At 40.9% G+C, this 21,730-nt stretch overlaps 1 protein-coding gene across 1 annotated transcript; it reads left to right on the top strand.

The window, feature by feature from the left end:
• The first annotated feature begins 1,385 nt into the window (after positions 1-1,385).
• On the top strand, positions 1,386-18,722 carry LOC131928473 (uncharacterized). Its single transcript, XM_059284537.1, has 9 exons — positions 1,386-1,521; positions 4,852-4,981; positions 6,136-6,266; positions 6,417-6,491; positions 7,550-7,654; positions 8,029-8,193; positions 9,550-9,663; positions 17,710-17,787; positions 18,483-18,722. The coding sequence occupies exons 1-9, from the start codon at positions 1,471-1,473 to the stop codon at positions 18,543-18,545; spliced, it is 912 nt and encodes a 303-aa protein (XP_059140520.1). The 5' UTR covers positions 1,386-1,470; the 3' UTR covers positions 18,546-18,722.
• Positions 18,723-21,730: the final 3,008 nt, after the last annotated feature.

Here is a 21,730-nt window from a genome sequence, read left to right as displayed (position 1 = left end):
TACAGTTCTAGTTTTTAATCATTCTTTTTACAAATGTAAGAAAAAATTAGGCAGTTATTTTAAGTCATTAAGTTCAAAACTATATGGCTATTATTTATAATATATTTATTTAAAGTTTAAAAATCAATGTGATTTAATTATTATTTAAGGCGGGACATTTTAGATTTTAGAAATAATTGGTTTTCACATGGATCAACAGAGATCCATGTGTGTAAGTCATTTTAAACTAGATCTACTTCCATCTAGCCTCCAGTAAACAGCCGCCACTCCCCCCCCCCTCCACTCACATTTATTCAGTGGTGGTCTGGCCCGCCGATCTACCGCGCGAAAAATCCCTCTAGGCCCCGAGGAAAAAATGTCGGCGCCCCCCCCCCCCCCCAGAAACGATGCTGTAATAGTCCTATTTTTGGTTCCATTATTTAAAAAAAGATTGTTAGTATTTCTCCATTTTATCATTTACATTCCTTCATATTAAGCCGTGAAATTCAATTAGCTGGAGAAAAAAAATACGCAATGAAAATTTCAATCTGGGATTTAAAAAATTGGGGCCCCTTCGAAAATGTCCCGGCCCTCTTGGACACAGCCAGTCCACCCCTGCTCACATCCTCACAAAATGGCGCCTCAACCGTAAAATAATTATGTCGTAGGCTGCGTTAGTCTACACCCCCCCCCCCCCATTGGCGTAGCGAGGGGGGTGCGGACCGGGTGACACCATTTAGGGGGGTGACACCAAGGCAAAAAATAGCAAAATATATAGAGAACAATTATAATTTCACTCAATTAAGTGATTAATTCGAGTGTTAAAAAGTCTTTTAAGAGTAAATTTGACAAGAGTGGAGGGTGCAAATCGAAAGTTTGAGGGGTGGGGGTGTAAATCGAAAATTGAAAGTTTGTCCCCGGGCGCCGTGAAGGGTCGATACGCCCCTAGGGGGTGACACCATTAAGTGCCGCACCGGGTGACACTCGACCTCGCTACGCCACTGCCAACCCCCCATCCCCATACACACCTATTGATTTGTAACTGCTTTTGTCCTTTTCAAACGCTCGTCTTCCTACTTAAAAGTTTTCAAAATGTGAAATAACAAGAGGAATTAATTCCTTTAAAAAAATTTCCTTTTTAAAATGTAAAAGAGCACCGTAACACTTTCTGAACGCCTCCTCCTCCCCAATCATACATGGCCGATATGACGTCATTTTATGAATGACCCCCCCCCCCACCCCCATTCCCGCCTACACATTTAACTAGTGCGGGTACCTCTACGAGTCAGTTAAGTCCCACTTGTACGCCTCAACAACTTGAACTATCAACATCAGCTGTACGCGCCAACGCACTGTTTAGCACCAGAATAGAATCCGTTGAGCTCTTCAAAAGAAAAGCTAAACAAATCACACTCAATGACATACTGACGACTTCTGTTTTACCCGTGCTTGTTACTGTTAGATAACTAGCAGCTTCAAGCAGAAACAAAGATGCTGAGCTTAATACGAATTCTCTACGCAATTATATGTATTTTTTCCTGCGTACGTTTGTCTGATCCTAGGATAATATGCTCTGCAATATACATAATTACATTTAATCTTTGTTTTTCGTTTCAACAAGTTGAACTAGATTCTCTAGATTCTATTTCTACCCACTAAAGCTAGCTATAGATCGGCTACCCAAACGACCGATGGCCCGAGTAAAAATAGTATAGGTTTTTATATACAAACCTAGAGATTTTTTTTATTCAATGTGGGGGGGGGGGGGGGGGGGGGGGGAGGACTATAACCAGTGGCGTAGCGAGGTCGGGTGTCACCCGGTGCGGCACTTAATGGTGTCACCCCCCCAGAGGCATAGAGACCCTTCCCAGGGACAAACTTTCAAATTTTCATTTTGCACCCCCCCCCCCCCTCAAACTTTCGATTTGCACCCCCTCCTCAAGTTTTCGATTTGCATCCCCCCTCAAACTTTCGATTTGCACACCCCCCTCAAGTTTTCGATTTGCACCCCCCCCCCCTCAAACTTTCGATTTGTACCCCCCCCCCCCCTCGAGTTTTTCTCTATATATTTTGCTATTTTTTGCCTTGGTGTCACCCCCCTAAATGGTGTCACCCGGTGCGGTCCGCACCCCCCGCCCCCCTCTCTACGCCCCTGACTATAACACCCCCTTGCTCTACCGCCGCTGGTGACCGATTGCTACAAATCTAAACAAAAAAATCCATTTTTGAATAAATGAATAAAAACTACATTTATGTAGGGGCTAGATCGAACATCAGTAGCAAGTCAATGAGTCCACCCAGCTTTAATGGGTACCTTGCTCAGGTTAGTGAAAGTATAGGCTGCTGACCACACTATCCCTTCATATGCCGAGGTCTCTGAAACAGGTGAACTCTACTTCATCTGCCCCATGTGTCTTGATCAAGAACGGGATAGATGATGATGGTGTTATAAATCAGTGTTTACATCAGTGTTATAAATCAGTGTTATAAATCAGTGTTATAAATCAGTGTTATAAATTATTGTTATAAATCAGTGCCATAAATCAGGGGAGCAATGTGTTTTACTTGAGCTTCTCATTTAAACTTTATTATTGTAGAAATGATCGATGTGTTATGATTGTGTTTTAGATGATTGTTCTGACGTTTTTGATTGTGTTTTAGATGATTGTTCTGACGTTTTTGATTGTGTTTTAGATGATTGTTCTGACGTTTTTGATTGTGTTTTAGATGATTGTTCTGACGTTTTTGATTGTGTTTTAGATGATTGTTCTGACGTTTTTGATTGTGTTTTAGATGATTGTTCTGACGTTTTTGATTGTGTTTTAAATGATTGTTCTGACGTTTTTGATTGTGTTTTAGATGATTGGTCTGACGTTTTTTATTGTGTTTTAGATGATTGTTCTGGCGTTTTTGATTGTGTTTTAGATGATTGGTCTGACGTTTTTGATTGTGTTTTAGATGATTGTTCTGGCGTTTTTGATTGTGTTTTAGATGATTGTTCTGACGTTTTTGATTGTGTTTTAGATGATTGCTCTGGCGTTTTTGATTGTGTTTTAGATGAATGTTCTGGCGTTTTTGATTGTGTTTTAGATGATTGTTCTGGCGTTTTTGATTGTGTTTTAGATGATTGTTCTGACGTTTTTGATTGTGTTTTAGATGATTGTTCTGACGTTTTTTATTGTGTTTTAGATGATTGTTCTGACGTTTTTTATTGTGTTTTAGATGATTGTTCTGACGTTTTTGATTGTGTTTTAGATGATTGGTCTGACGTTTTTGATTGTGTTTTAGATGATTGTTCTGGCGTTTTTGATTGTGTTTTAGATGATTGTTCTGGCGTTTTTGATTGTGTTTTAGATGATTGTTCTGGCGTTTTTGATTGTGTTTTAGATGATTGTTCTGACGTTTTTGATTGTGTTTTAGATGATTGGTCTGACGTTTTTGATTGTGTTTTAGATGATTGTTCTGACGTATTTGATTGTGTTTTAGATGATTGTTCTGACGTTTTTGATTGTGTTTTAGATGATTGTTCTGACGTTTTTGATTGTGTTTTAGATGATTGGTCTGACGTTTTTGATTGTGTTTTAGATGATTGTTCTGGCGTTTTTGATTGTGTTTTAGATGATTGTTCTGGCGTTTTTGATTGTGTTTTAGATGATTGTTCTGACGTTTTTGATTGTGTTTTAGATGATTGGTCTGACGTTTTTGATTGTGTTTTAGATGATTGTTCTGGCGTTTTTTATTGTGTTTTAGATGATTGTTCTGACGTTTTTGATTGTGTTTTAGATGATTGGTCTGACGTTTTTGATTGTGTTTTAGATGATTGTTCTGGCGTTTTTGATTGTGTTTTAGATGATTGTTCTGGCGTTTTTGATTGTGTTTTAGATGATTGTTCTGACGTTTTTGATTGTGTTTTAGATGATTGTTCTGACGTTTTTGATTGTGTTTTAGATGATTGTTCTGACGTTTTTTATTGTGTTTTAGATGATTGTTCTGACGTTTTTTATTGTGTTTTAGATGATTGTTCTGACGTTTTTGATTGTGTTTTAGATGATTGGTCTGACGTTTTTGATTGTGTTTTAGATGATTGTTCTGGCGTTTTTGATTGTGTTTTAGATGATTGTTCTGACGTTTTTGATTGTGTTTTAGATGATTGGTCTGACGTTTTTGCTTGTGTTTTAGATGATTGGTCTGACGTTTTTGATTGTGTTTTAGATGATTGTTCTGACGTTTTTGATTGTGTTTTAGATGATTGGTCTGACGTTTTTGATTGTGTTTTAGATGATTGTTCTGGCGTTTTTGATTGTGTTTTAGATGATTGTTCTGACGTTTTTGATTGTGTTTTAGATGATTGGTCTGACGTTTTTGATTGTGTTTTAGATGATTGGTCTGACGTTTTTGATTGTGTTTTAGATGATTGTTCTGACGTTTTTGATTGTGTTTTAGATGATTGGTCTGACGTTTTTGATTGTGTTTTAGATGATTGGTCTGACGTTTTTGATTGTGTTTTAGATGATTGTTCTGACGTTTTTGATTGTGTTTTAGATGATTGTTCTGACGTTTTTGATTGTGTTTTAGATGATTGTTCTGACGTTTTTGATTGTGTTTTAGATGATTGTTCTGACGTTTTTGATTGTGTTTTAGATGATTGTTCTGACGTTTTTGATTGTGTTTTAGATGATTGTTCTGACGTTTTTTATTGTGTTTTAGATGATTGTTCTGACGTTTTTGATTGTGTTTTAGATGATTGTTCTGACGTTTTTGATTGTGTTTTAGATGATTGGTCTGACGTTTTTGATTGTGTTTTAGATGATTGGTCTGACGTTTTTGATTGTGTTTTAGATGATTGGTCTGACGTTTTTGATTGTGTTTTAGATGATTGGCCTGACGTTTTTGATTGTGTTTGACATGAGTTTCTCCGTGCTGGGTGTTGTATTGAGGAACAACTTCAACTTTAAGTACAGGAACCCTTCAGTGTTGGTCCCAATCTGGTTCAACATAGCCGGTAGGTCACACTGTGGGTAGGTCACACTGTGGGTAGGTCACACTGTGGGTAGGTCACACTGTGGGTAGGTCACACTGTGGGTAGGTCACACTGTGGGTAGGTCAAGGCAGGTCACACGGTGGTAAGGTCACACTGTGGTAAGGTCACACTGTGGGTAGGTCAAGTTAGGTCACACTGTGGGTAGGTCAAGGTAGGTCACACTGTGGGTAGGTCAAGGTAGGTCACATTGTGGGTAGGTCACATTGTGGATAGGTCAAGGTAGGTCACACTGTGGGTAGGTCAAGGTAGGTCACACTGTGGGTAGGTCACATTGTGGATAGGTCAAGGTAGGTCACACTGTGGGTAGGTCACACTGTGGGTAGGTCAAGGTAGGTCACACTGTGGGTAGGTCAAGGTAGGTCACATTGTGAGTAGGTCAAGTTAGGTCACACTGTGGGTAGGTCAAGGTAGGTCACATTGTGAGTAGGTCAAGTTAGGTCACACTGTGGGTAGGTCAAGGTAGGTCACACTGTGGGTAGGTCAAGGTAGGTCACACTGTGGGTAGGTCAAGGTAGGTCACATTGTGGATAGGTCAAGGTAGGTCACATTGTGGGTAGGTCAAGGTAGGTCACACTGTGGGTAGGTCAAGGTAGGTCACACTGTGGGTAGGTCAAGGTAGGTCACATTGTGGGTAGGTCAAGTTAGGTCACACTGTGGGTAGGTCAAGTTAGGTAACACTGTGGGTAGGACTTCACATTGTGGGTAGGTCACATTGTGGGGTAGGTAAAAAATGTGTGTTAAATGTTTTTTCCCTATTGACAGATGATCTCTAGGTAAACGTTACCCACCCCTACCCCAACACCCCACCCCACCCCAACACCCCATCCCACCCACAACATCCCCACCACAACACCCCGCCCCACCCACAACACCCCAACCACAACACCCCCACCACAACACCCCCACCACAACACCCCCACCACAACACCCCCACCACAACACCCCACTCCCCACCACCCCACCCCCACCACTACACCCCAAACACCCACACCCCAATACACCACCCCAACACCCCACCACCCAACACCCCACCCCCAACACCCCAACCCCACCACCCCCCACCCCAACACCCCACCCCCAACACCCCACCCTCACACACACCTCCCTATTAACAGACGACCTCTACTTCAACGAGTGGTCGAAGGAGATGAGTAGGTCTACGTTCGTTATGTTTATCATCCCAGTCGTCGAAGGCATCTTCGGCTTTCTTCTCATCTTCTTCCTCAAGTTCTGGATCTCGGCAGTCGTGAGTCTCATCGTCACGTCTGCTCTTTGTACATGCTCGCTAGTGTCATTTTAAAACATGATAATTCACATTCCCGTGCCAATGTCCGGGCGTGTGGCTAGTATTACAACTTGAGGGATAGCTGTAGTGTAAATTTGCCCTCTCTTCCAGATGAGTGTGATGGGGATACTGGGCATCATAGCACAGAGCTACTTCTTCGCTCAACTCAGGGACCCAAACGGAAGGGTACGTTTGTCTTAGTTGATCAGCAACAAGTACTAAATGTTGTAATGGGGTAGGAAGGGGGGATCTGATGGGGTGGGGGGGCTGAATGAAACTGTGAGCCAAGGGTGGGGGCATGACGTAAATTGAGACGTGCTCATCCACCACTCACTTTACACTAGATTATGTGTTTGTGTGAGTGTATATGTCTATGTATGGGCCATATATGTATGCTTGTGTATGAGTGTGTATGTCTAAGTATAACAGCAGTCTGTATGTGTATGTATAACAGTTGTCTGTGTGTATGTACATCAGCTGTATGTATGTCATGTACGTCTACGTATAATGTTTGTCTGTATGTGTTATGTAATAGATGTATGTATGTCTACTAATATCAGCTGTCTGTATATATAACAGCTGTGTATGCGTCTACCTATAAAATTAGTCTGTATGTGTATGTATTACATCTGTCTGTATGTGTATGTATAACATCTGTCTGTATGTGTATGTATAACATCTGTCTGTATGTGTATGTATATCATCTGTCTCAGTGGCGTAGCGAGGTCGGGTGTCACCCGGTGCGGCACTTAATGGTGTCACCCCCCAGAGGCGTAGCGACCTTTCAAACTTTCGATTTGCACCCCCCCCCCCCTCTTTAAACTTTCGATTTGCATCCCCCTCCCCTCAAACTTTCGATTTGCATCCCCCCTCAAGTTTTCTGTATATATTTTGCTATTTTTTGCCTTGGTGTCACCCCCCTAAATGGTGTCACCAGATGCGGTCCGCACCCCCTCCCCTTCGCTACGCCTCTGATCTGTCTGTATGTGTATGTACCAGGTCCACTCGGCTGCCACTGTCTGTATGTGTATGTATAACATCTGTCTGTATGTGTATGTATAACGTATGTATGTATGTGTATGTACCAGGTCCACTCTGCTGCCACTGTCTGTATGTGTATGTACCAGGTCCACTCTGCTGCCACTGTCTGTATGTGTATGTACCAGGTCCACTCTGCTGCCACTGTCTGTATGTGTATGTACCAGGTCCACTCTGCTGCCACTGTCTGTATGTGTATGTACCAGGTCCACTCTGCTGCCCGCGACGCCCTGAAGCTGGTCATCAGACGCAGCTACCAACTTTTGCCCGGGAACTCAGCCACGGCCGCCTTCAACGCTCTCATGATCATGGTGGGTTAAACCTAACTTCATCATTGTGGGTTAAACCTAACTTCATCATTGTGGGTTAAACCTAACTTCATCATGGTGGGTTAAACCTAACCCCATTATAGTGGGTTAAACGATTGTGCAAATCGACAAATGGGAAGGTCACTAGTGTAGGTCACACACGGGGAGGTCACTAGGTCACATACATGAAGGTCACTAGTGTAGGTCACACGAGAAGGTCACTAGTGTAGGTCACACGAGAAGGTCACTAGTGTAGGTCACACACGGGAAGGTCACACGAGAAGGTCACTAGTGTAGGTCACACGAGAAGGTCACTAGTGTAGGTCACACACGGGAAGGTCACTAGTGTAGGTCAGCCTGTGAATGTCCTTGAGCAGGGCAAATGTTGCGGCATTGAAGGCCCCAAGGACTTCGTCAAAGACCAGCTCCAGTTCAGCCTGATCCAAGGGCAGAACCCGCTGCTCCACTTCACACGACCCAGTTGGATCCCCTCCACCTACAAGGTCGTCGTCCCCAAGGTCACCTTCAGCAGCTCCTTCAAGGTGAGTGGTCTAGTCGACTGCATGTTCGTTTGCTGTGCTGGGTGTCTTGGGTTCGAGTCCTGTTTATCTGTGTTTTACATGTGTTACACAGCACGTGCTACACATCACACGCACCCAACACACGCACCAAACACACACCCAACACACGCACCCAACACACACACACCCATCACACGCACCCAACACACGCACCAAACACACACCCATCACACGCACCCAACACACGCACCAAACACACACCCAACACACGCACCCAACACACACACACCCATCACACGCACCCAACACACACACCCAACACACGCACCCAACACACGTATGTATGTTACAGGTTCCTGACCCATTGTTCCCTGTATGTTACAGGTTCCTGACACCTTGTTCCCTGTATGTTACAGGTTCCTGACACCTTGTTCCCTGTATGTTACAAGGTTGCTGACGCCTTGTTCCCTGTATGTTACAGGTTCCTGACACCTTGTTCCCTGTATGTTACAGGTTCCTGACACCTTGTTCCCTGTAAGTTACAGGTTCCTGACGCCTTGTTCCCTGTATGTTACAGGTTCCTGACGCCTTGTTCCCTGTATGTTACAGGTTTCTGACGCCTTGTTCCCTGTATGTTACAGGTTCCTGACACCTTGTTCCCTGTATGTTACAGGTTACTGACCCATTGTTCCCTGTATGTTACAGGTTCCTGACACCTTGTTCCCTGTATGTTACAGGTTCCTGACGCCTTGTTCCCTGTATGTTACAGGTTCCTGACGCCTTGTTCCCTGTATGTTACAGGTTCCTGACACCTTGTTCCCTGTATGTTACAGGTTACTGACCCATTGTTCCCTGTATGTTACAGGTTCCTGACACCTTGTTCCCTGTATGTTACAGGTTCCTGACGCCTTGTTCCCTGTATGTTACAGGTTCCTGACGCCTTGTTCCCTGTATGTTACAGGTTCCTTATACCTGGTTCCCTGTATGTTACAGGTTCCTTATACCTGGTTCCCTGTATGTTACAGGTTCCTTACACCTTGTTCCCTGTATGTTACAGGTTCCTGACGCCTTGTTCCCTGTATGTTACAGGTTCCTTATACCTGGTTCCCTGTATGTTACAGGTTCCTGACACCTTGTTCCCTGTATGTTACAGGTTCCTGACGCCTTGTTCCCTGTATGTTACAGGTTCCTGACACCTTGTTCCCTGTATGTTACAGGTTCCTGACGCCTTGTTCCCTGTATGTTACAGGTTCCTGACGCCTTGTTCCCTGTATGTCACAGGTTCCTGACGCCTTGTTCCCTGTATGTTACAGGTTCCTGACGCCTTGTTCCCTGTATGTTACATGTTCCTGACCCATTGTTCCCTGTATGTTACAGGTTCCCCCTGCTTGCTGTGACACGGTTGTATTTAAGAGTGACAACGAGACCCAGCGGTTCTATGAGGTCGTGGGGTGCGCCTCCACAGACGACTCGCCCTATATCAATCAGGAGGTAGTCACGTGATAGGAATTATAAAAATAAAATTAGTATATCTAAAAGAGCTAATAAGTTATGTGTGTGATTAGTTGCAGTTATGAGAAATTGGTTCTTTAAAAAGTAATTCGGTCCAAAACGGGCGAGGGGAGGGCAGAGGTGGTGGGACGTTTGCCCGAAAGACATATACCCGGATGTGATTATTGCCCGAATAGACAATAACAAAAAATCAAGTGTCACAGTGATCTCCCCTAAACTTTCTCGAATATTCTTATATAACTTGGAATATAGACATGGCTTTTAATTACTTAAACTTTTAAAAATAGAATAATAACTCATAGAAAAAAGAATTGCGCACCAAGCGAACGCCAAAACAAAATGTGCATAATAGTGCGCAATATTATTAGTACTTAATAAATTTACGTGCGCTTTTTGAGAAATCGGAAATAGCGTAAATTAGTACTTCCGGTCAGCGGAAATTACTCAAAATTTGACAGAAGGTAGAGAATTAGCTCTTTTACTTACAGGTGAAATTTCATTTATCTATCTTTAGTAGTACTCAAGTTATAGGCTTTTGAAAAATTCAAAGTAGAAAAAGTACCACTTCCGGTTATCGGAAATCGCTCAAAAGTTAATGCGGACCTACGATTATGATAAAATACCTATATATGAAATTTCATTAACCTAGCTGTAACGGTACTCAAGTTATCGTGTTTACACATAGACACACACACACACAGACATACGGACAAGATTGCAAAATTATGTTTTTCCGTATCAGTGAGGTGTAAAACGTCGAGATCTGTAAAAATCTCGATTTTTTTTTACACGATTACAAGACTTTCTCTATACTTCTTATATACGAGAAAGTAAAAACCTTTCCGGAAGAGTTGAGAAGCTGCTAAAATTAAATATGATCTCACGTTTGCTAGAAAACAGAAAGTAGCGACCCGGAACACGATTTGTTTTTTACGATAACCTGGCTATATGCGATTTATTTGTTACAATGGGCAGGTTATAGATGTAGGTTATGGCTTTGTTTGATTTCTTAAAGGTGTGCTACATTCATTACTGCTTGTCGTTTCAATCTTACAGAGGTGCTACATGCATTGTAATTTCTCTCTTACAGAGGTGCTACATGCATTACTTCTTGTAATTTCTCTCTTACAGGGGTGCTACATGCATTGTAATTTCTCTCTTAAAGGTGTGCTACATGCATTACTTCTTGTAATTTCTCTCTTACAGGGGTGCTACATGCACTACTTCTTGTTATTTCTCTCTTACAGAGGTGCTACATGCATTACTTCTTGTAATTTCTCTCGTACAGGGGTGCTACATGCATTACTTCTTGTAATTTCTCTCTTACAGAGGTGCTACATGCATTACTTCTTGTAATTTCTCTCTTACAGGGGTGCTACATGCATTACTTCTTGTAATTTCTCTCTTACAGAGGTGCTACATGCATTACTTCTTGTAATTTCTCTCTTACAGAGGTGCTACATGCATTACTTCTTGTAATTTCTCTCTTACAGGGGTGCTACATGCATTACTTCTTGTAATTTCTCTCTTACAGGGGTGCTACATGCATTACTTCTTGTAATTTCTCTCTTACAGGGGTGCTACATGCATTACTTCTTGTAATTTCTCTCTTACAGGGGTGCTACATGCATTACTTCTTGTAATTTCTCTCTTACAGAGGTGCTACATGCATTACTTCTTGTAATTTCTCTCTTACAGGGGTGCTACATGCATTACTTCTTGTAATTTCTCTCTTACAGAGGTGCTACATGCATTACTTCTTGTAATTTCTCTCTTACAGGGGTGCTACATGCATTACTTCTTGTAATTTCTCTCTTACAGAGGTGCTACATGCATTACTTCTTGTAATTTCTCTCTTACAGGGGTGCTACATGCATTACTTCTTGTAATTTCTCTCTTACAGGGGTGCTACATGCATTGTGATTTCTCTCTTACAGGGGTGCTACATGCATTGTGATTTCTCTCTTACAGGGGTGCTACATGCATTACTTCTTGTAATTTCTCTCTTACAGGGGTGCTACATGCATTACTTCTTGTAATTTCTCTCTTACAGGGGTGCTACATGCATTGTAATTTCTCTCTTACAGGGGTGCTACATGCATTACTTCTTGTAATTTCTCTCTTACAGGGGTGCTACATGCATTGTGATTTCTCTCTTACAGGGGTGCTACATGCATTACTTCTTGTAATTTCTCTCTTACAGGGGTGCTACATGCATTACTTCTTGTAATTTCTCTCTTACAGGGGTGCTGCATGCATTACTTCTTGTAATTTCTCTCTTACAGGGTTGCTACATGCACTACTTCTTGTAATTTCTCTCTTACAGGGGTGCTACATGCATTGTAATTTCTCTCTTACAGAGGTGCTACATGCACTACTTCTTGTAATTTCTCTCTTACAGGGGTGCTACATGCATTACTTCTTGTAATTTCTCTCTTACAGGGGTGCTACATGCATTGTAATTTCTCTCTTACAGGGGTGCTACATGCATTACTTCTTGTAATTTCTCTCTTACAGAGGTGCTACATGCATTACTTCTTGTAATTTCTCTCTTACAGGGGTGCTACATGCACTACTTCTTGTAATTTCTCTCTTACAGGGGTGCTGCATGCATTACTTCTTGTAATTTCTCTCTTACAGGGGTGCTACATGCATTACTTCTTGTAATTTCTCTCTTACAGGGGTGCTACATGCATTGTGATTTCTCTCTTACAGGGGTGCTACATGCATTACTTCTTGTAATTTCTCTCTTACAGGGGTGCTACATGCATTGTGATTTCTCTCTTACAGGGGTGCTACATGCATTGTAATTTCTCTCTTACAGGGGTGCTACATGCATTGTAATTTCTCTCTTACAGGGGTGCTACATGCATTGTAATTTCTCTCTTACAGAGGTGCTACATGCATTGTAATTTCTCTCTTACAGGGGTGCTACATGCATTACTTCTTGTAATTTCTCTCTTACAGAGGTGCTACATGCATTACTTCTTGTAATTTCTCTCTTACAGGGGTGCTACATGCATTACTTCTTGTAATTTCTCTCTTACAGGGGTGCTACATGCATTACTTCTTGTCGTTTCTCTCTTACAGAGGTGCTACATGCATTGTAATTTCTCTCTTACAGGGGTGCTACATGCATTGTAATTTCTCTCTTACAGAGGTGCTACATGCATTACTTGTAATTTCTCTCTTACAGGGGTGCTACATGCATTACTTCTTGTAATTTCTCTCTTACAGGGGTGCTACATGCATTGTAATTTCTCTCTTACAGAGGTGCTACATGCATTTCTTCTTGTAATTTCTCTCTTACAGGGGTGCTACATGCATTACTTCTTGTAATTTCTCTCTTACTGAGGTGCTACATGCAATACTTCTTGTAATTTCTCTCTTACAGGGGTGCTACATGCATTACTTCTTGTAATTTCTCTCTTACAGGGGTGCTACATGCATTGTGATTTCTCTCTTACAGGGGTGCTACATGCATTACTTCTTGTAATTTCTCTCTTACAGGGGTGCTACATGCATTGTGATTTCTCTCTTACAGGGGTGCTACATGCATTACTTCTTGTAATTTCTCTCTTACAGGGGTGCTACATTCATTACTTCTTGTAATTTCTCTCTTACAGAGGTGCTACATGCATTACTTCTTGTAATTTCTCTCTTACAGAGGTGCTACATGCATTACTTCTTGTAATTTCTCTCTTACAGAGGTGCTACATGCATTACTTCTTGTAATTTCTCTCTTACAGGGGTGCTACATGCACTACTTCTTGTAATTTCTCTCTTACAGGGGTGCTACATGCATTGTAATTTCTCTCTTACAGAGGTGCTACATGCATTACTTCTTGTCGTTTCTCTCTTACAGGGGTGCTACATGCATTGTAATTTCTCTCTTACAGGGGTGCTACATGCATTACTTCTTGTCGTTTCTCTCTTACAGGAGTGCTACATGCATTACTTCTTGTGATTTCTCTCTTACAGAGGTGCTACATGCATTACTTCTTGTAATTTCTCTCTTACAGAGGTGCTACATGCATTACTTCTTGTAATTTCTCTCTTACAGGGGTGCTGCATGCATTACTTCTTGTAATTTCTCTCTTACAGGGGTGCTACATGCACTACTTCTTGTAATTTCTCTCTTACAGGGGTGCTACATGCATTGTAATTTCTCTCTTACAGAGGTGCTACATGCATTACTTTTTGTCGTTTCTCTCTTACAGGGGTGCTACATGCATTTTAATTTCTTTCTTACAGGGGTGCTACATGCATTACTTCTTGTAATTTCTCTCTTACAGGGGTGCTACATGCATTACTTCTTGTAATTTCTCTCTTACAGAGGTGCTACATGCATTGTAATTTCTCTCTTACAGAGGTGCTACATGCATTGTAATTTCTCTCTTACAGGGGTGCTACATGCATTACTTCTTGTAATTTCTCTCTTACAGAGGTGCTACATGCATTACTTCTTGTCGTTTCTCTCTTACAGGGGTGCTACATGCATTACTTCTTGTAATTTCTCTCTTACAGAGGTGCTACATGCATTGTAATTTCTCTCTTACAGAGGTGCTACATGCATTGTAATTTCTCTCTTACAGGGGTGCTACATGCATTACTTCTTGTAATTTCTCTCTTACAGAGGTGCTACATGCATTACTTCTTGTAATTTCTCTCTTACAGGGGTGCTACATGCATTACTTCTTGTAATTTCTCTCTTACAGGGGTGCTACATGCATTACTTCTTGTAATTTCTCTCTTACAGAGGTGCTACATGCATTACTTCTTGTAATTTCTCTCTTACAGAGGTGCTACATGCATTACTTCTTGTAATTTCTCTCTTACAGAGGTGCTACATGCATTGTAATTTCTCTCTTACAGAGGTGCTACATGCATTACTTCTTGTAATTTCTCTCTTACAGAGGTGCTACATGCATTACTTCTTGTAATTTCTCTCTTACAGGGGTGCTACATGCATTACTTCTTGTAATTTCTCTCTTACAGGGGTGCTACATGCATTGTGATTTCTCTCTTACAGGGGTGCTACATGCATTACTTCTTGTAATTTCTCTCTTACAGGGGTGCTGCATGCATTACTTCTTGTAATTTCTCTCTTACAGGGTTGCTACATGCACTACTTCTTGTAATTTCTCTCTTACAGGGGTGCTACATGCATTGTAATTTCTCTCTTACAGAGGTGCTACATGCACTACTTCTTGTAATTTCTCTCTTACAGGGGTGCTACATGCATTACTTCTTGTAATTTCTCTCTTACAGGGGTGCTACATGCATTGTAATTTCTCTCTTACAGGGGTGCTACATGCATTACTTCTTGTAATTTCTCTCTTACAGAGGTGCTACATGCATTACTTCTTGTAATTTCTCTCTTACAGGGGTGCTACATGCACTACTTCTTGTAATTTCTCTCTTACAGGGGTGCTGCATGCATTACTTCTTGTAATTTCTCTCTTACAGGGGTGCTACATGCATTACTTCTTGTAATTTCTCTCTTACAGGGGTGCTACATGCATTGTGATTTCTCTCTTACAGGGGTGCTACATGCATTACTTCTTGTAATTTCTCTCTTACAGGGGTGCTACATGCATTGTGATTTCTCTCTTACAGGGGTGCTACATGCATTGTAATTTCTCTCTTACAGGGGTGCTACATGCATTGTAATTTCTCTCTTACAGGGGTGCTACATGCATTGTAATTTCTCTCTTACAGAGGTGCTACATGCATTGTAATTTCTCTCTTACAGGGGTGCTACATGCATTACTTCTTGTAATTTCTCTCTTACAGGGGTGCTACATGCATTACTTCTTGTCGTTTCTCTCTTACAGAGGTGCTACATGCATTGTAATTTCTCTCTTACAGGGGTGCTACATGCATTGTAATTTCTCTCTTACAGAGGTGCTACATGCATTACTTGTAATTTCTCTCTTACAGGGGTGCTACATGCATTACTTCTTGTAATTTCTCTCTTACAGGGGTGCTACATGCATTGTAATTTCTCTCTTACAGAGGTGCTACATGCATTACTTCTTGTAATTTCTCTCTTACAGGGGTGCTACATGCATTACTTCTTGTAATTTCTCTCTTACAGGGGTGCTACATGCATTGTAATTTCTCTCTTACAGAGGTGCTACATGCATTTCTTCTTGTAATTTCTCTCTTACAGGGGTGCTACATGCATTACTTCTTGTAATTTCTCTCTTACAGAGGTGCTACATGCAATACTTCTTGTAATTTCTCTCTTACAGGGGTGCTACATGCATTACTTCTTGTAATTTCTCTCTTACAGGGGTGCTACATGCATTGTGATTTCTCTCTTACAGGGGTGCTACATGCATTACTTCTTGTAATTTCTCTCTTACAGGGGTGCTACATGCATTGTGATTTCTCTCTTACAGGGGTGCTACATGCATTACTTCTTGTAATTTCTCTCTTACAGGGGTGCTACATTCATTACTTCTTGTAATTTCTCTCTTACAGAGGTGCTACATGCATTACTTCTTGTAATTTCTCTCTTACAGAGGTGCTACATGCATTACTTCTTGTAATTTCTCTCTTACAGAGGTGCTACATGCATTACTTCTTGTAATTTCTCTCTTACAGGGGTGCTACATGCACTACTTCTTGTAATTTCTCTCTTACAGGGGTGCTACATGCATTGTAATTTCTCTCTTACAGAGGTGCTACATGCATTACTTCTTGTCGTTTCTCTCTTACAGGGGTGCTACATGCATTGTAATTTCTCTCTTACAGGGGTGCTACATGCATTACTTCTTGTCGTTTCTCTCTTACAGGAGTGCTACATGCATTACTTCTTGTAATTTCTCTCTTACAGGGGTGCTGCATGCATTACTTCTTGTAATTTCTCTCTTACAGGGGTGCTACATTCATTACTTCTTGTAATTTCTCTCTTACAGAGGTGCTACATGCATTACTTCTTGTAATTTCTCTCTTACAGAGGTGCTACATGCATTACTTCTTGTAATTTCTCTCTTACAGAGGTGCTACATGCATTACGTCTTGTAATTTCTCTCTTACAGGGGTGCTGCATGCATTACTTCTTGTAATTTCTCTCTTACAGGGGTGCTACATGCACTACTTCTTGTAATTTCTCTCTTACAGGGGTGCTACATGCATTGTAATTTCTCTCTTACAGAGGTGCTACGTGCATTACTTCTTGTCGTTTCTCTCTTACAGGGGTGCTACATGCATTTTAATTTCTTTCTTACAGGGGTGCTACATGCATTACTTCTTGTAATTTCTCTCTTACAGAGGTGCTACATGCATTACTTCTTGTAATTTCTCTCTTACAGGGGTGCTACATGCATTACTTCTTGTAATTTCTCTCTTACAGAGGTGCTACATGCATTGTAATTTCTCTCTTACAGAGGTGCTACATGCATTGTAATTTCTCTCTTACAGGGGTGCTACATGCATTACTTCTTGTAATTTCTCTCTTACAGAGGTGCTACATGCATTACTTCTTGTCGTTTCTCTCTTACAGGGGTGCTACATGCATTACTTCTTGTAATTTCTCTCTTACAGAGGTGCTACATGCATTGTAATTTCTCTCTTACAGAGGTGCTACATGCATTGTAATTTCTCTCTTACAGGGGTGCTACATGCATTACTTCTTGTAATTTCTCTCTTACAGAGGTGCTACATGCATTACTTCTTGTAATTTCTCTCTTACAGGGGTGCTACATGCATTACTTCTTGTAATTTCTCTCTTACAGGGGTGCTACATGCATTACTTCTTGTAATTTCTCTCTTACAGAGGTGCTACATGCATTACTTCTTGTAATTTCTCTCTTACAGAGGTGCTACATGCATTACTTCTTGTAATTTCTCTCTTACAGAGGTGCTACATGCATTGTAATTTCTCTCTTACAGAGGTGCTACATGCATTACTTCTTGTAATTTCTCTCTTACAGAGGTGCTACATGCATTACTTCTTGTAATTTCTCTCTTACAGGGGTGCTACATGCATTACTTCTTGTAATTTCTCTCTTACAGGGGTGCTACATGCATTATTTCTTGTGGTTTTTTCGCAGTGAATTCAATGTGGCTTACGTTTTATGCTTGACCATCGGGGTAGGTATCGTATGACTGTGGGATGATTTGTTAACTATATACTGATGTGTTAACTTTATACAGATATGTTAACTTTATACTTATGTGTTAACTTTATACTGATATGTTAACTTTATACTGATATGTTAACTTTAAACTGCAATGTTAACTTTATACTGATGTGTTAACTTTATACTGATATGTTAACTTTATACTTATGTGTTAACTTTATACTGATATGTTAACTTTACACGTATATGTTAACTTTACACTGATATGTTAACTTTACACTGATATGTTAACTTTACACTGAAATGTTAACTTTATACCGATAAGTTAACTTTACACTGAAATGTTAACTTTACACTGAAATGTTAACTTTACACTGATATGTTAACTTTATACTGAAATGTTAACTTTATACTGATATGTTAAGTTTATACTGAAATGTTAACTTTACACTGATATGTTAACTTTATACTGAAATGTTAACTTTATACTGATATGTTAACTTTACACTGATATTTTAAATTTACACTGATATGTTAACTTTATACCGATATGTTAACTTTATACCGATATGTTAACTTTACACTGAGATGTTTACTGAAATGTTAACTTTACACTGAGATGTTTACTGAAATGTTAACTTTACACTGAGATGTTTATTGAAATGTTAACTTTACACTGACATGTTAACTTTACATTGTTTTCAGCTGGCTTGGACGTGTCTGGGTATTTTGATTGGTGTTCAGGTCATGAGAAGTCATCTCTCATAAGTCGTGACGCATGCTCGATGTGATTCATGATGGATCTGACGCTGGACTGACGCATGCTGGATGTGATTCATGCTGGATGTGACGCTTGACTGACGCACGCTGGATGTGACGCTGGACTGACGCACGCTGGACTGACGCACGCTGGATGTGACGCTGGATGTGACGCTGGATGTGACGCTTGACTGACGCACGCTGGACTGACGCATGCTGGATCTGACGCTGAACTGACGCACGCTCGATCTGACGCTGAACTGACGCATGCTGGATGTGACGCTGGACAGTGAAATGATCTTTTAGAATTGTATGTGTCGGGTAGATGTTTAGCATTAAAATGTACCGAAAGCATAGCTTGGCTTTGTGTGTCTTATTCTATTGGTGGTATTCAACATCAACTGCAGTAGACAAGCTACATCAACAGCATCAAACATGGTGGTATATCAACATTTAATGAAATATTTACAACTGCATGTTTTGGAAAGGAAGCAGAACAGCCTCCTACCCCTCAATGATATTACCCCCCACCCCCCGATAAACTACTACCCTAGCTTAAGCCACAAAATATAGTTGGACATTTACCCCCCCCCCCCCCAGTAGATTATACATTGACCCTAATTCTAACGTGGGAACAGGGCATTACTCCTACCTTTTACCTCCCCCCCCCCCGACATTACCCCCTGCCTATTACTCCCCGCCAAGTAGGACATTACCCCCCCCTTCCCCGTCATAGCCTATTATGCAGTTAGGGTCAGTGCTAGGACAAGGAAAAGACCTGGAAGAAATAAAGGTCTGCGCCATGTCGGGTGTCCTGTATTGTGACTACAGAAAGTACGCGAGATTTGTTTCCTACCCCGTCAACAGCCAGCCAATCAGAAGCTTGCTATCGTCGGTAGCTTTACCGCAAACACGTACAATAAGTAAACATAAAATGGGGTTTGAGGGGGGGGGGGCTGCATAAACAGTCGTTGATGATGTTAGTTCCATGAACAGTTGTTGAAAAGGGAACTTGTCATGCTAGTTCTATGAGCGGTTACTGGCGAGGGGAACTGGTGATGTTGGGAGAAGTGGATTCCAGTGTTTGTTCCAGACTTTTTTCTCCGGGGAGGGGGGGGGGGGGGCACTTGATATTTTCGGGGGTTACGGACAATATTTTCCGGGGAAGGGGGCGGACACTGGTAAAAGTATATGTTTTCTATATAAATGCCATTTCGTTGGAAGAGATGCCTGGAAGAAACTCTGGAGGGTTCCAGTGTCGTCCAGACTGAAGGCAAGTTTTTTTTATCTCGGGACTCTGATTATAATGACGTCATTGCCATTGAAACTTCCGGGAAAGAAAATGAGCTCTTCTTTGTTTTTTTCTTACTTTTATAGAAAAATGGCGGATTGTGTACATTCTAGATTTTGTTTCAAGTCCTAATCCCAATCCATTCTTCTGCTTATTATGGAAGTTAGAAAAATAATTCGTTAAGTCCAACGAGTTTTTTCTTGATTTGATTTCTTACTTGGGAAATATTGCCTGGCTCGAGGTATGTATTTTTCAGTTGAAATTTACTTTGTTAATTTTTTTTATGGGACTTGTAGTTAGTCAGACAAGATGAAACTAAAGATCTAGATGATTCTAGATCTAGATCTAAATCCAATTGGATTTGTATCGCGTCTTAATTATAGGTTTAAAATTAGATTCAGTATTGGGGTTTAATACCCCCCCCCCACACACACACATACACACACACGCACACACATACACGAACAAGAAGAATTATTTGATTAAACCAGATTAAGTCACTGATTAGGATTTAGAGAAATCGCCGATTAACGTTTAGATTAATTCGCGGATTAGGGTTAACTTATATATATATATATATATATATATATATATATATATATATATATATATATATATATATATACATACAACTTCGCTAAAGGTAGCTCGCGCCTCTAGTGACCTTTGAACTGTGTAAGACTGCCCAAAGTTTCCCGCCTCACCGCACGAGCTCATGGTCACGCTTGAATGACCACGTGACCAACCAGACCGTGACCTCCATCTGACCGGACGATGCCAGACCTCCAGCCATGCCTGGGCTAGGCCTGGCACCAGAGAATGCCCGAGCTCGCGGACACCGACTCTGTCTCCTCCCTCCAAGACGCCGTCAGCAACGCTGTAAGGGCTTTGTCAGGGGCTTCGTTGTTGTTAGGGGCTTCAAATGTCGTTGTCAGCGGCTTCGTTGTTGTTGGGGCTTCAAATGTCAGTGTAAGGGGCTTCGTTGTTGTTAGGGGCTTAGTTGTTGTCAGGGGCTTAGTTGTTGTTAGGGGCTTAGTTGTTGTCAGGGGCTTAGTTGTTGTTAGGGGCTTAGTTGTTGTCAGGGGCTTCAAATGTCAGTGGGTTCATTTGTCTACGTGAGGGACCTCATATGTCCATGTCGTTTTCTTTTCTCGCTCATGTCAAGAACTTTGTTTTTCTGGTCTGTCTATAACTAATGAGATGATCATTAACTAATGAAATGATCATTAACTAATGAAATGTTAATTAACTAATGACATGTTAATTAACTAATGACATGTTAATTAACTAATGACATGTCAATTAACTAATGACATGTTAATTAACTAATGAAATGTTAATTAACTAATGACATGTCAATTAACTAATGACATGTTAATTAACTAATGAAATGTTAATTAACTAATGACATGTCAATTAACTAATGACATGTCAATTAACTAATGACATGTCAATTAACTAATGAAATGATCATTAACTAATGAAATGCCAATTAACTAATGAAATGTCAATTAACTAATGAAATGTTAATTAACTAATGCAATAATTAGTCTGAAGACTATGACGCAGACGACGAGACAGAAGAAGTGAAAGTGACCGGAAGTGTCCGCCCACCTGATCACCGGAAGCGATGGTGGGTCATTTGCCGCGTGTCTAATATGGTCGTCTCTGTCATATATTTGGTAAGTCACGTGGTCGTCTCAGTCATATATTTGGTAAGTCATATGGTCGTCTCTGTCATATATTTGGTAAGTCATACAGTCGTCTCAGTCATATATTTGGTAAGTCATACGGTCGTCTCAGTCATACATTTGGTAAGTCACGTGGTCGTTGTCATATATTTGGTAAGTCTTGTCATATAATTTGGTAAGTCATATGCTCGTCTCTGTCATATATTTGGTAA

The sequence above is a fragment of the Physella acuta genome, unplaced genomic scaffold (genome assembly GCF_028476545.2).
Source record: "Physella acuta isolate Inbredline_101_S28 unplaced genomic scaffold, ASM2847654v3 ptg001506l, whole genome shotgun sequence".
Lineage (NCBI taxonomy): Eukaryota > Metazoa > Mollusca > Gastropoda > Physidae > Physella > Physella acuta.
This window is presented reverse-complemented; position numbering and strand designations above follow the sequence as displayed.